At 39.2% G+C, this 14,470-nt stretch overlaps 1 protein-coding gene across 1 annotated transcript in view; it reads left to right on the plus strand.

Moving 5' to 3' along the window:
- Positions 1-277: 277 nt before the first annotated feature.
- The window catches only part of BAIAP2L1 (BAR/IMD domain containing adaptor protein 2 like 1), a gene marked incomplete at both ends in the record, with an annotated part of 42,621 nt that continues 28,428 nt past the window's right edge, over positions 278-14,470 (plus strand). Inside the window, 3 exons of the mRNA XM_082006496.1 lie at positions 278-328; positions 9,480-9,555; positions 13,118-13,204. Coding sequence (XP_081862622.1) covers positions 278-328; positions 9,480-9,555; positions 13,118-13,204 — 214 coding nt within the window. The remainder of the gene's footprint in view (positions 329-9,479; positions 9,556-13,117; positions 13,205-14,470) is intronic.

The following is a 14,470-nucleotide window of genomic DNA, read 5'->3' on the forward strand; positions in this document are numbered from 1 at the left end:
CAGGCGGTGGCAACAATTCAGGTAGAGGCGGCGCGGGCCGCCCGCCCTCCCCGCTGAGGCGAGGTGAGGCGATCCCCGCCCGCCGAGCCAGTCCTGCCGCGTCGGGCAGCCGCGGCCCCGCAGGCCCCGCCCCGGCGGCGCTGCCCGGCTGGTTCCACAAGTTTTTGACAGTTTCTTAGCGGCGGAGGGGGAAGCCGAGCCTGCTGTGGCGGCGCTGGGGCCGAGGCGCTCGCCGGAGGACGAAGCTCTTCCCACCGGCTGCCTCCCCGCCGGCACCATGTCTCGGGACCCCGAGGAGGTGAACAAGCTGACGGAGAGCACTTACAAAGTGAGTATGGGCCGGGGCTGCCCACCGCCGCCGCCTCGCCTGAGGAGACGGCGGCCACCTTTGCCCCCGCTGGCCGGCACCGGCGGCGGCTGAGGCGGTGACCATTGGCCGCCTCGCCACAGGCGAGACCGGCGGGAGGGCTCAGGGCAGCCTCGGCTTCTCACGCAGAAAGAGAGCAAACTTCTTAAAATCTCTTTCCCTCCCTTGTGAGTGATCGCGCCCATCCCAGTGTGTCAAAGACTGCTTGGTGCTCGCTTGTAAATAACCCGAAAGGGCCGGGGGTGGAGGCTTGGCTCCGCTCCCCGCGGTACGGCTGAGGCGGTTCGCGCCCTGGCTGCCGCGCCCCCGCCGCGGAGCGCTCCGCGGGAAGCGGCGGGGCTTCGCCGCAGCCCCCGGGCGGGCACGGCAGCGGCCCCCACCGCGCAGGTCGGGCCACTGTGCAGCTGGGAGCGACGGCTGCGGGACAAGGCAGGCTTTAAGACTGGTTGCTCCCTCTCTAACAGGCTCAGCTCCCCAGCGAGCCATAATTCCCTCTGTGTGTTTTGATGATAAGGTGGTTTGGCGAACTTGGTGCCTGTGGTCCTGTGCTTAAACCGTTTCTTCATACGGGCCAGAGCCTAAAAATGGCTTAACGCAGAATTAAGTCGCTTCCCTGCGTCCCGAGCTGCTAATCAGATTTGTGATGGAACACCCTAGCACTGCCTCAAAGCACTGACTGGTGAGGGTATTCCAAATTATGTTGGTAGACTTTTAAACTTTCCAAAATGACTCGTTATTCGTAGAACTAAAAATATTTTGTATATGGGCAGTAGACACTTGTTTTTAACCTTTTCTGTCTATAATCTCAGCCCTTCCAAAACAAACCGATTCTAACTGGGCAAAATTCCCTTAAGAATCATACTTTTGGCTGAGTAGCAATGGCAGTGTTGGATCTATAATCTTTGTGCTGTATGGTGTGTTGTACTAGAGAAAGCACTTACATTTGCAATACATTTAATCATGCAAATGAACAATACATTTGCAGCTGTGAGCCCAAAGGAGAGCTTTCTGGGGATTGTTCTATTTTAGTACTTGCTAAATCTTACTGGTTTAGTATAAAATGTTTTCATATTTCTGAAGACATTGTTATAATTTAAAGGTTTCTAAAAACACAGGAGTATTTTGCTGGTAGTTTTGTTGTTCTCCAACACACTTAAGTCAACTTTATTCCTTCAAGTGGTCCAGTTACATTGGTGGCATGTTGTATTTGCTGTTTCTTTGGACTTCGATATCAAATTTATGCAAAACTACTGGAAAAAATGAGATGATGGCTGTAAAATTTTGTCCTCTAGAATTGGTGCAGGTCATCTTAAATGGTCTGGTGCTTTTTCATATCAGTTACATTCATGGCAAGGCCATAAGCAAACATAAATTCCTTGCTCTCAGAAGAGGAGCCTGTAAATACAGGCTCACAGAAGAGAAACTTGGGAACTTGACAACTGAGGGCTATGCAGACAAAGGAATGTCCTATCCTGCCTGTTGACTTCCAGGATGTAGCTAAAACAGTTTTACAGAGAGGGAGGAAAATCTCTCCTATATTTTAATGGGTACAAAATAGGCTTTAAAGGAAAGACAGACCTCTAAATAAACAAAACCTTCCCTGTTATTCAGTACTTATTTACTGGGAAAGTTTACTGTTTTGTTTTTCAAACTAATTCAAAGGGATACTTAAGACCAAAACAACCAGAAAAAACACAGTAATACAAAGTTAATGTTGACAGTGTGATGAAATGTCTTCTACGTGGGTATTTTGAGAGGTCTGGTATGTTGCATCACATAGCTAGTACTCACAGGCCTGGAAACCCTCCTGGCTTGCCCTCATTAAAAATTGAAACTTTAGCCAGATAAGGTATAAATGCTGCTTCAGATAGAGAATGGATTCTGGGTCTACTTTAAAGCAGTTATTTCTATATCAAAGTTTAAAAATCTTGAAAATTGTCCTTTACTTAAGGGCAGAGAGCACTAGCCTGTGTAGTCAGCATTTGCTGTGACTGTAATCACAGCTCCCTTGTCTAAAACAAATGAACGCCTCTTTGTGCCGTGCTTTAGTCTGCACGGTGAGCATGCTCTCCATTGTTTAATAATGCCCATGTAACTCCTACTCTTGCTGTGCGCCATCCTAGCAATACAGTGCTTAAAACATGCTGCTATTGATAAAATCAGGAGCAGTGTTTGTGTTTCTCTTACCAATAAGAAGAAAGGCTTGGTCTAGGGAAACCAACTCTGTAGTGTAGTGATGGCATCTGTGTGCTGCAGGATCAAACGCAGGCTTTCATTTCAACTTCTCAGAAAAGAAAAAAATCAACTTTTGGGTGACCCGGAAAAATAGTAGAGAATGAGTTGAATGCCTTGCATTTTAATTTTCTTACAGTGCTAATCCATTGGATTTATTAAATATGTAGTAACCTGTGTTACACAAAGCTTCAAAATATAGAAGTCATCAGGTGGTTAAGTAATGCCCTTGTATTTTTATCTTATTCATCCTTTCTGTTGGCAACAACATTGGAAAGTGAATACCTCAACATTTTTTAGCTAACCTGACTAAATAAACAACATAATCCACAAATACGTGCATGTGTGCACACACAAAAATCAAGGCTGACATTTACTCTTTATGTAATACCTGAAGAATCACTTTAATGCATGATAGGAATGGCACGTGCAAAATGAAGCCTAAGGGTGTGGGAGCCTATGACTAAAGAGGGCCACAGCCTCCCTTTTGCCAGGGAGCTGCAGAGAGGTTCACTGGTATGACACTGCCCTGCCCTTGTAACTCACCCAGTGATGTGGCACGCTGTGAGGGGACGTTGTGTGACCCCCCTTGCACACACCGCCTGTGGCAGTCGGTAACTCGTGGAAAGTTGTTATGCGTTGGTGTGTTGCCGCAGCTCGTACAGTTTCATTTTTAGCTGCTGTATATGGGGGAAAGACTAATTGGCATCCAGCTACAATACGCACAATGCAGGGGAAAGGGGAAGAAACAGGGAAGTACGGCATTACAGACCTGTCGTTCTGCCTGTATGGTCGAAGGGCTGGGCAGGCAGCTCACATATTGCTCCTGTGGTTTGAGGTTTCCCGAGTTCTTGATAATAGCAGGATAGCTGTAATTCATTGGTGTTGGTAATATTGGATTTTAAAGATATATTTCTCTGTATTCAAGTAAATCTTACCCAGAAATTTTGATTATCAACCAAAGTATAATTTAAAAAAACCCAACACAACAACCAAAACCAAAAACCAACTTTGTTCAGTGGGGTGTTGTGTTCTTCTGAGGGGTGTGTTCTCTACAGGCACATGCAGAATTCTTTTGGTAGGCTATATTGTTTTATCATGGAAATATATCAGATAAAATCAGTTTAAAGCCCTAAATCCCATGTTTCTTTATTTTAAAAAGACTTGCAATTAGCTTAAACTACCAGACTTATTTACCAAAATTAAAATTCACCTATGGTCCTACCACATGCTGCAGGAAGGCTGGTTTTTTTGCATCACTGAAATATAAATCCAATTTGTGGGAAGAGGAGCCTTCGGGAGTTTCTGTGTATAAAGTCCAGTTCTATCTTAGTGTAAATTGTCTATTTTGACCTTACTTGGAGTTATGCCTACTTAGTCTATCCTGGGTCATGTGTTCATAATCTGAAAAAGTTTGTATTTGAAACACATTTGATGGATGATGTATTAATGTTTCTCTTAAACAAGAAATGTTCCATCAAGCTGACTAATAATTAGTCATAAGAATTAGTCTTTTTGAATAAACATTGGCATACTGACATTTTCTTTCTGTTCTGTTAAACCTGTTTTAAAACAATATGAAGCTAACTCAAAACTGAGATAGCTTAATGTGAGATGTGTTGAGGGCTTAATCGTGCCCATCTGAAAACTGTATTATGGATTTCAAAAGCTAAAGGAGATGAAATGCAATAATGTACAAAATGCTTCAAGTACAGTAGTGCACAGTATGATTTACTTCCTTTACAGCTTTTTGAATCTTCTCAAGTGGGTTCTCAGACATAGTGTAGCAACACTGAAGATGTTTTCCAAACCCTTAATTTTACTGTTTTCAAATTGAGGAATAACAATTTAAACTATTAGTAGCTGTACAAAGGTTAGCTATGAATAGCTATAGTGATGGTAATATGAGTAATGTTAGACATCAAGATCTACTTTTCTGTGCTAGCTTTATAATTTCAGATTTCTACCCAAATACATTGTTACCCACTCTTGCAAAAGTGCCTGCAGGATGTAAACTGGAAACTACAGGGAGCCTATGCATTGTTTAGTTGTATTCATACCTGCTGAGCTATTGTTCTTTGAGGTGTGTCTTTAAGTAAAAAGCAAAGCTGAGCATTTACAGGAAGGCACTTTTACAATGGCTGTCATTTGTTTTGAAGATTAACGTTGTTTATATGACTATCAGGAACTGCGGAAGATATAATACCTATACACAACCAGTGGAAATACAAGGCTTGTTCCTCTTCAGTCACCTCCTTGCTACCAGGCTGGTTAACTCACATTGGTTTCATGTGGTGAAAGGCACACAGCAACTTTCCTACTGGATTATAGGAGGATTTAACAACTTGAATGATGAGAATAGGTCTCTTAGGCTTTTTCTTGGAAGGTCACTATTGCCAACTCTCAAATTGTCTGCATAAAAAGTTGTTTCCTGTTGCCTGTTTTGAAAGTGTTTCCCTTTGTTTCCATTCATCCTAAATAATAGAAAGCTGTAGGATCTGATCATGCGCCTCCTCTTCTCTTCTAGTTAATTGTTCTGTTCATGAGAGGTAGTGTGTCACTAGAATATAGGACACTAGATTGACAACTAGGAGGCCTAGTTTGTGTTCCTCACTGTACAGGCAAATGATGTGCTGTGAACTACTTTCTCTCACAGTTTTTTTTTCTTACTTTGTCATGTCTGCTTGGATTAAGACAGAAGTTTTATTCCCATGAGTTTGTACAGCATGGCAGACAAGAAGATTGTGATATTTTCTGAGACTTTTGATAATTTTAAATGAGTGGTTCTCTCGATCAGAAAGTCTCCTTTGTTCCTCTGTCTCTACTTTTTTAGAAGTTTTCAGATCTGGCTTTAACATATGCCTTGCAATTTTGCACTGGTGTTCAGTGCCACTCATTTTATGCCCTTTTCTTTAGACTACAAATAACGGAAGCTATAAAACTTTAAGACATTCGAAAATCAATAGCTATACAAATTGATTTCTGAATGGCTTTTTCAACTTCTGAAGTTGAACAAAGTATTACAATCATTTTATCTGATCTGAGATGTCTCCACAATATCAAATTTATACCTGATCCTGAAGAGGGAGTTGCCACTGACAGTTTCCCTTTTTGAAAAAGTTCTCTAGGTATTTCTTCCTGGACTGTGCATTGAAGACAGCAACGGTAGTGAACTGCATAAAAAGAGCACTAGAAGCATGTCCGAGTTTTTGTTTGAGAGTCTAGACTTCAATAGAAAGAAAAAAAAAAACCATATAATCCTTTCTAATGCTGACAAGAGGAAAATAATCTAAAAAATATTTCATTAGAGCATCTTGGCGGGGGGGAAGCTAAGTCTTTCAATCGAACACAAACCCTCAGTAGGAAAATAGATGAGCCTTGCACAGTGCTGTGAGGATCAGCTAACTGTACCCTGTGTTAAACCAAGCAAATTCCAAAGGGGAATTTCCATTGCGAAGGTTTTTGCTGCTTCTGGGGCGTTCACGTCTAGAGGCTGGTGCAGACGCTTCTGCTAACAGTCAACCACTGTGGCAGCGTGAAAACTGAAAATCTTCCAGAGACTGCTTGGTCTAATGGAGAAGAGATCCATTAGTTGTATGCCTTCCAGCTACTGAAGGCAGTGAGCTATAAATTGTTTCTTCATCTTTCCCAGCAGTTTTACAGATACGTTGAGCAGATGTGATATACTGGAGCTCTTCCTGAGACTTCTGTGTTTCAGTGGACCTGTTGTGTTTCCACAGTGTGCTCTATATCTGCTATACATGAATACCTGATACATATCAAGTTGGCTAGTAAAAATAAAGAGCTATGGGGTCTGGCTTCAGAGAGGGGAGGCTTCAGAGCTGTTGAGGGCATTTTTGCTGGGTTTTGTTCACTTCCTCCTAAATGAAAACAACTAATGACACAGATGCAGTTACTGCTTTCTGTTTGAAATCTGAATTAGAAGATGTCAAGAGAACTGGAATCTTAACCCCTGAATCCTTAAGACAATAATTTAAAAAATCAGTATTTCAAGAGCAATAATTATGTTATCATTAGAATTTTTGGGTACGTGTCAGTAAGGGTTTTACTCTAAGTTTTTGTTGTGAGGAGCAGGGTAAGTAGGGACACGACTTGTCTTTCAATAAAATTACTTTCAGTATAGGTTGGCAATTCAAGGTCATATTGGGATCCTTACTTGCCATGCATACACACTGTTTCTAAGTCATGTACACCTTTCTTCTCCCCCATATCCTTGGAATACAGGACTCTATCTTAACAAAATCCTCTAATTTACTCATTTTTTTTCTTAGGATTCACTGACTCCTTATACGCCAACAGGCAGTATCTTTAGTACGCTGCTGGGAAGAAATGGCAAAATGTTGGACTAAGAAGAGGCAACTTACCCCTTGGAACGAAAGCCTCACAGTCGCGCTGCCTCAGCTGTGGGGAGGCAACAGAAGCACAGCAGCAACATTTACAATACTAAATTAAAGAGTTGGGTGGGAGGAGGGATCTTCCCAGAGACTAGAGCTTGAAAATCCATACTGTTAAGTTGTTAGACTAGCCCTTGGCATTGCTGGCCCAACCTGAAACACACTTTCCCCAAGGATTTCTGGATGTGGTGTGTGAGTTAACACAAATCAAGGGCCTGGGGACAATAGGGAGTTTGCTTGCAGTGATTGTGTTTGGGTGGGTAAGAGTTTAATGGTATAGACCAGAAAACAATCCCTCTGCATTTAATTTGTGCAAAGGCAGGCAGTGGGGCTTGGTATTGTTCTCTGCCCGCTTTTGATATTGAAATACTATACCACGATGAGAACCTAATAGTGTTTTTGTTTTTTTAAATACCTTTTACTCAATATGACTGTTAAAGTATTATTGCTGAAATATGGAGTTAATTCTTTTCACTTTTTAAACTGACTGGAGTTCAGGTATAGTACTATATTTGAAAAAATAATAAAGTTCTGTCTGAATGACCTTGCCTGAAAATAAGACAAATGTGATGGTATTCCTGTTCTTTCTGGGTCCATGCATGTACCAAATATAAATATTTTCATTCTGTTAGTAATATAACAGACAAAAGCTTGATACTATTTCACTTGTCTTGCATTTCTTGTAAACAGAAAGTGTCTGTTTTGCATTCCTTGAACTTGAAAGTTCTGCTGTGTGAACAGTATCTAGAAAGATGTGAGTTGTGTCATAAAAATAGTAAGAATAACAGAATGATATCTTCAGGTATCTCTCAATCTTCCTTTTGTGATGATAAAATTTTAGAGAGTAATGTCACAGCTATAGTTTTGTTAAGAAGATTCTGGAAAAGAAGGTCTAGAATCTGCAAAAACTTTTCAGTTTCTTCAGTATGAAAATATAGTGCTTGTATTAAATTTATTAAAAAAAAAAAATTACCAGTTTGTTCCTGAGACTTAGCAGCTGGTGTTAAATGAAATAGTATTTTGTATGGAAGAGAGAAAAGAAAGTATTAGAACATTATGGTTACTTGACTATTAAATGATCAGGCACATATATCAAATTCTAGAATACTTGTTCAGAGGTAGCTATTTCCATACATAGAAAGGTTTTTTTGTTAAACAAGTACGCTGTGCCTTTAATTCAGATAGCAATTCTACCTGAAGAAGCCACTAAAGTGAAGCTCAGAGGGCTCTCTTTCAACCTTATGTAGCATTGTTCAAAAGTTAATTGCGACATCCAGTATTTTGGAGTACTGATATTTATGCTACGTGTGTTCGAGACATTTTAGTCATGATTCTGAGGAGTGAATAACTGCTGCATTTATAGCAGCATGTCAGCTTCTCCCCCCCAGTGCTCATAAGATAAAATTCATTTTGGAATACTGATCTGAAGGGAGGAGGAGAGTTATTGTCTTTGGCCAGAAAGAGGGAAACTGAAGCTTTCCTATGAGTGTGGACAACTTGGACTTTGTGGGTGGTTTTTCTTTTTGGAGTGGGCAAAACCTTTTTCACTCCCCAACTTTAAGAAAATGGAAATTTTCATTCATACTTTGTGGCTTAACTTTTCTACTTTTTGCAAAGCCTTGAAACTTTTCTATATTTTCTTGCACTATGATACTGCCAGTCACAATTTCTACCACTGAATCAGTTTATAGAATTTGCTAGGTATGAGGGTAGTCATGCTTGGAGATGCTGGATTTCAGATTCTGATCACTTCAGCCAGTAATTGTATTTAACAGCCAAAGCAGCTGCAGTGGATATTTTTTTCCTCTTCTATTTAAATAAGGTCATCATTTTCATTTTCTTTCTGAAAGAGCTATGGCTTCACACAATAAAATTTGGCATTTTCAAATTTAAAAAACAAAGCTCAACTAATTTCCCTAATTGCTATCTGTAACTTAAATTTAATAAAGTGCCTAGTCATCCCCTAAGCAGATATCTGGTAAATGTCTCTCTTTCCTTTTCCCAGCTTTTTTTATTTCAGCACAGGGTGGGAGCTGGGGGGAAGAACTCAAATCTTGAACTTCTGTCAGAAAGTTCATGTTATTGTCTGACTCTATAAAACAATGAGTGGATTAAAGGTTCTTCTCTCACTCTTATTTCACCATCACCTACCATAAGAAGGATCTTGGCAAACTTTGATCACACACTTGACATCCTTTTATATTATAAACAGCCAGGTTCATTTTTACCCTTATTGAAATAGTTTACCTTTTTTTCTTCTTTCTTGATCTTAAATGCTCAGTTTCTTTTCCCTTCCATTCTTTGCTCTCCTCTTCCTCCCAAGTCTTCTATTTTTCATTCATCCACAGACTTTTCAGATGTATGCTGTGCATATTAAACGCAGAAGTGACCTAAGTGACAGAAATACTTTCATCCACTGTTGCATTACCTTGGTTGTAACACAAATTTTGTTTTCTGTTCACTAGAATGTTATGGAACAGTTCAATCCAGGACTGAGGAATTTAATAAATCTGGGGAAGAATTATGAAAAAGCTGTTAATGGTAAGTCTTCTAGATGCTAAATTCAAAAATAATGTTTGTTTTTCATTTAAATATACATGTTGGATATGAGTGTGTATAAGCTTAATTTCCAGGTTGAACTTTGGATGTGTTTAAGCGGGGGAGGGTGGCGATGGTGGTGACAAAAACCATGAACACCCAAACATATGTACCTTTTCCCTTTCTTTTACTGTCCTGCGGAAATTGTGTCTGAAACATTTAGGCACAGAGCTAATAAACTGAACATCAAGTGTAAATAACTTGCATTAGAATAATAATATAAATGGAGAAAACAGTTATGTAAATTAGACGTTCTCTTTTTTCCCCCCTGGAAATGTCTTCCAAAGATATTTCACATTCTTAGATCTGCTCCTGCTCACCTGTACACATCGCTACCTAAGAAACCCTGTGAACAGAGTAACTTGAATGAGTGAAAGTTGCAGGAGTAGATAAATTTTCTTACCCATACTAAACCTGATGATATCTTTCTAACTGGGTCAAAATCAGAATGAATACATTTGAATCTAAGGACCCAGTCTCTCAAACTTCTTATGTGGTGGTTTACTTCCATTATTGACTTCACAGAAACTATCTATCCAAGAATGGGTTTCCAAGACTGTGCTCTAGACTCCCAAAGCTTATATTGAAGGTTCTGTTAGAGCTTGCTTTCACCTATGGAGACCTATTGTGCTGCTTGACACCACATTAAAGCAATTTAAAAATCTCTCTAATTTTGCCTCATTCAAGTTTGTGGCATATTTTTCTCCTATGTGTAATCTAGTACCCTGAGAAATGTGATACTGTAGAAGTAGTGCGTAGCCAGACACTGAAATCTCTCTTCATGCAAATTTTAGACTAGGTTTGAGAAAAACATAAAACCAAAGCCTGCTGGAGGTGAAAGTAGGAAAATGTTGACTTACTTGCAGTAATGCCTGACCGGAGGGATTAACATTGTAGTTACCTAATACCTAACCTTAGGGATTATAGGTAGTACCAGCAGTAATAACAAGTGTTTTCATGTTTGGCTGAAAGACTTTAATACCAGTTTCTGATGGATCTGCTTTTCACGTACTTCACTGTTGATACGTTACATTATGCCTTTTCTCTTTTAATTCAATTTATCATCAGGAATTTACAATATAACTGTGCGCAGCAACACTGGAGAGGCTGATAGGTGCTGTGTTCTAGCAAGTTTGCCTCTTATGGCTGGCTGATAAAGCATATCTAGCACCAATGCTTAATTTCAAATGAATAAACATTTACAGTGCTGCAGCAACTGTTGAGAAACTACATTAAAGTAAAGTTTGGGCTCTCATCAATGTAACAAGGAGTGAATACTCTGTTGCCAAACACTTTGCAGCTTTCTAAAGAAGCCAGAGTAAGCTGACAATGAACATTAAGCTTGGAAGAACTTCTGGTAGGTTTATAAGGTATCTGTATACATTTCGAGGACAAAAGGTCAAAACTCCTTTTCTGTGGAAGTAGTTTACTAGCCATCGTACTGGTGAAAAGACTATGTAAGTGGAGTTCTTGATTTAGCTTGATTAGCACATGAGAAATCACACGTTTTCTTCCCTTTTTAGTGCCTGTATTAAGGGTAAAAGATTGACTTGGGACTGTCCTGAGAAACTATCAGATAGGAAGAGTCAGAATGGCATGAAATCTTTGCATACAGGTGGCATAGTGCTCCAGCAGTAGCACCATAATTCTCCTGCTCAGAAAATCTGAACATAGAGCACCTATGAGATGCATCTTAGACAGAAATTACTTTTGTCTAATGCAACACAGCCTCAAAAGGAATCTTTGTTTCATCTGGAAGAGTTTCAGGCTTCTCAGTGAACAGTTAGGTAACCAAAGGTGTCGCCTTTGCTAGTAAAAACTATAAAATACAGACCTCAAATACTATAATTGGCAATTGCCAATTACATTCCTCTCAGGAAAAACTATCCTAACATCAGCAGTGAGAGTCTGCTTGGCTTCCACTTTAGGTTAAAAATGTATTACTACAAAAAAAAATTCTGAAGGCTTACTTCAGTAAGTATTTTTCACTGCCTTTTACAATAAAACCTTGCCAGTTTGTCCCGGTTATTACTTTTCTTTGTGGTGTGCATATCAGTTGTAGACACCGTGAAGATGCAACGCAACCATTGTGTGGTATAGATCTACTACATCTGTAACCTGTTTCTCACTGCTGGCCTCCCTGCAGTTTGAATCTTGATGTTTCCGTGTTCATTCTAGCAAAACTGGCTTTGCTGTTTAAATCAGCTATAACCAAGGAAATGATTAACTGAGAATAACTGAAAACTCAGTGATATATATTAAGAGCTTCTTGGTTCCTGTAAAACTGGAATTGAATTAAAAACAATAAAAGGGGGGGAACTGTCCTGAGGGGAAAGAAAGATGAGCATCTAAATAAATAATAAATAAATAATAATAAATTCATCTAAACTGTATATGCACCTGCTGCCTGAGGTTTTTAATGCTTAAATTACTTGGAGTGCAGATTTCTGTGCCATCCTGAGTTCAGTGACAAAGATAAAAGTAGGCACTTTGCTGGACTGTCAAAATAACTCTGTGCAGAAATTGTAAATATCAATGTGAAGTTTCCATGTCTGTCCAAGAAACCAGAGATCTTCCAACATTTAAGCTCACTAGGTTGCTGAACAATGTAATTGATAATAATCTCAGGAACATTGATTGTGTGTTGAAAACTGAGAAAAGAATGCCAAATGGATTATCTCCGTAACCTGAACATCATCTTTCAGAGACTTGATTTCTGAAGTTTTAGCATTTAAGGCCTGGAATTTCCTATACGTTAGGATCCTCAGACTTCAATGTGGTGTTTTGACAAGAAATCCTATTTCTCATTGCAGTATATGATGACTGTACAGTCTTATCCATAATGGTAACTTTTAGGAGTGGCTGTATCAGATGTATTGAACCTCTCACATTTCACTTTTCTTCTAAATATATCACATCTGGCAAACTTCATCATAGCTCTTTTTGAAGCGAGTTACTCTTTCAGCTAACTTAAATAGTAGATGATTTTGCTTTTGAAGGGTTCCATGCCTCCTTGTTGCCACTGTAGGCCCATTGCCTCATGGCCAGTAGCCATTTCTCAGATCAGTGGTCTGGCTGGCCAATACAGTACAGACCTTGGCATTTCCAGTACGTTTGGGATTGCATTTTGGTTTTTTTTCCAACAGTTTTATCTATACAAAGGAATTCTGTTACATCCTGACTGACGGCTTATGGCTAAACATACCCACTGGATGCTGATTGCTCCTGGACATGCATGAAAGTTGGAATGAAATAACAGGCTGAAACTTCATTAATGTATTTTGGTGTTCTGTCTTTGTCACCTGGTTTCACAAATTAGCAGGTAGCACAGGGACTTGTGTAACTTTCTCTGATAGCAGAATTTCCTTATTGCCATATACCTCTCTCTTAACTATGTGACCTGAATTACAAAATTTCATAGGATCATAGATTAATGGAAATGGAAAATACTTCAATCTTTTTAACACTTTTTTTCCCGCCCCTTCCTCCCTCTCCCCCTGCCAAGCTATGGTAGTGGCTGGAAGAGCGTATTATGATAGCCTTGCAAAGATTGGGGATATATCGGCTGATTCTCCAGTTTCTAAAGAATTAGGTAAGTGAAATCTCATTTTTTAGAATTACTTCAAAATATAAACTTTAGTTCTATGACCTGCCAGCAGGAAAACAAACATAATGTGAAGAAGGACTGTAAAAAGTCTGTTTTACTCTTAAAAAATGCATTGATAGAAGGGATTAGATTCCTTTAAGGTATATTATTTCTCAGGACGTTTACAATGTTTTGACAAAACCACCTGTGTTTTTTTACTTTTGTGAATATATTTCTGTCTATGCATTCAAAAGCATGTATTTTTAAGTTCACATAATTCTATAATAAATATAGAAAAATGTGTAGCTTGATTTTTAGTGCAGAGATGAATGTTGAAATATTTCTGCAACAGAATATTGGTAGGAGGAGTCCTAGTGTATGATAGCAGTTCTAAACTAAAACAGTTTTCTGAATGAGTTCCATTGTGAAGAGTTTAGTTCTGCTTCACTATTTTTGTTCAAGTATATAACTAAAAGTTCTCAGATGCATTATGTTTATTTTCTAGTTGGGCTTTTGAAAGAGAAACTGTACAGTCAAAGATGCAGTACCTTAATGTAAAATTAAACCAAGTTCTGTACCTTCCTGAGAGTAATTTCTGAATTTTTGAAAGATTGTCATCAGCACTTAGTTTTGTACTCCTGTGGCTAATATTGAAATGATATAAAAGTGAAGTTGTCAGAAGTGTTTGTAATATTTCTGACAAAAGATTCTAACATCACTACAAAGCAAAGAAGTAGGAACTATACTGTAAAGAGGAAACATTTGTTTAAAGCCTTCATTTGCTTTTTGACAAAAATAACTTGATGAAGTGTCTTGTCTCTGAAGTTTTGATGATGGGCAATGTAGGTCACTTTCAGTGGTGTGACACGCATCTCCTCCTGCAGCTCACAGTAGTATGTTAGTTCAGCTGATTAAAAAGGATTGTGTTAGTAAATGTTTTTTTAATGATTCTGCTGAAGCAAAATTGAGGTGAAAGACTCATCTTGAATGGTGGCCACTGGTTTCAATGTGCCTGCATACATTTTTATGATCTGTTCTGAAAACACTGTTCTGTGAGTGTTAACACTCTGTGTTGAAAGCTGGGAGTGGCAGAACAGCAAACAGTACAAAGCAAACAGTTCTAAGGTAGTCGCTTTCTGTATTTGCTCTGCAGGTTGTTTACAGAAAGCAAAATTGCTGGTTTCAAACTACAGAACAAAAGTATGAGAAAGTTAAAAGTAATAACCATGCAGAGTCTTACAAAAATATCAACAAATGCGTAACTACAATTTT

Source organism: Phaethon aethereus (genome assembly GCF_964289735.1).
Source record: "Phaethon aethereus genome assembly, chromosome: 15".
In the NCBI taxonomy this organism is placed as follows: Eukaryota; Metazoa; Chordata; class Aves; order Phaethontiformes; family Phaethontidae; genus Phaethon; species Phaethon aethereus.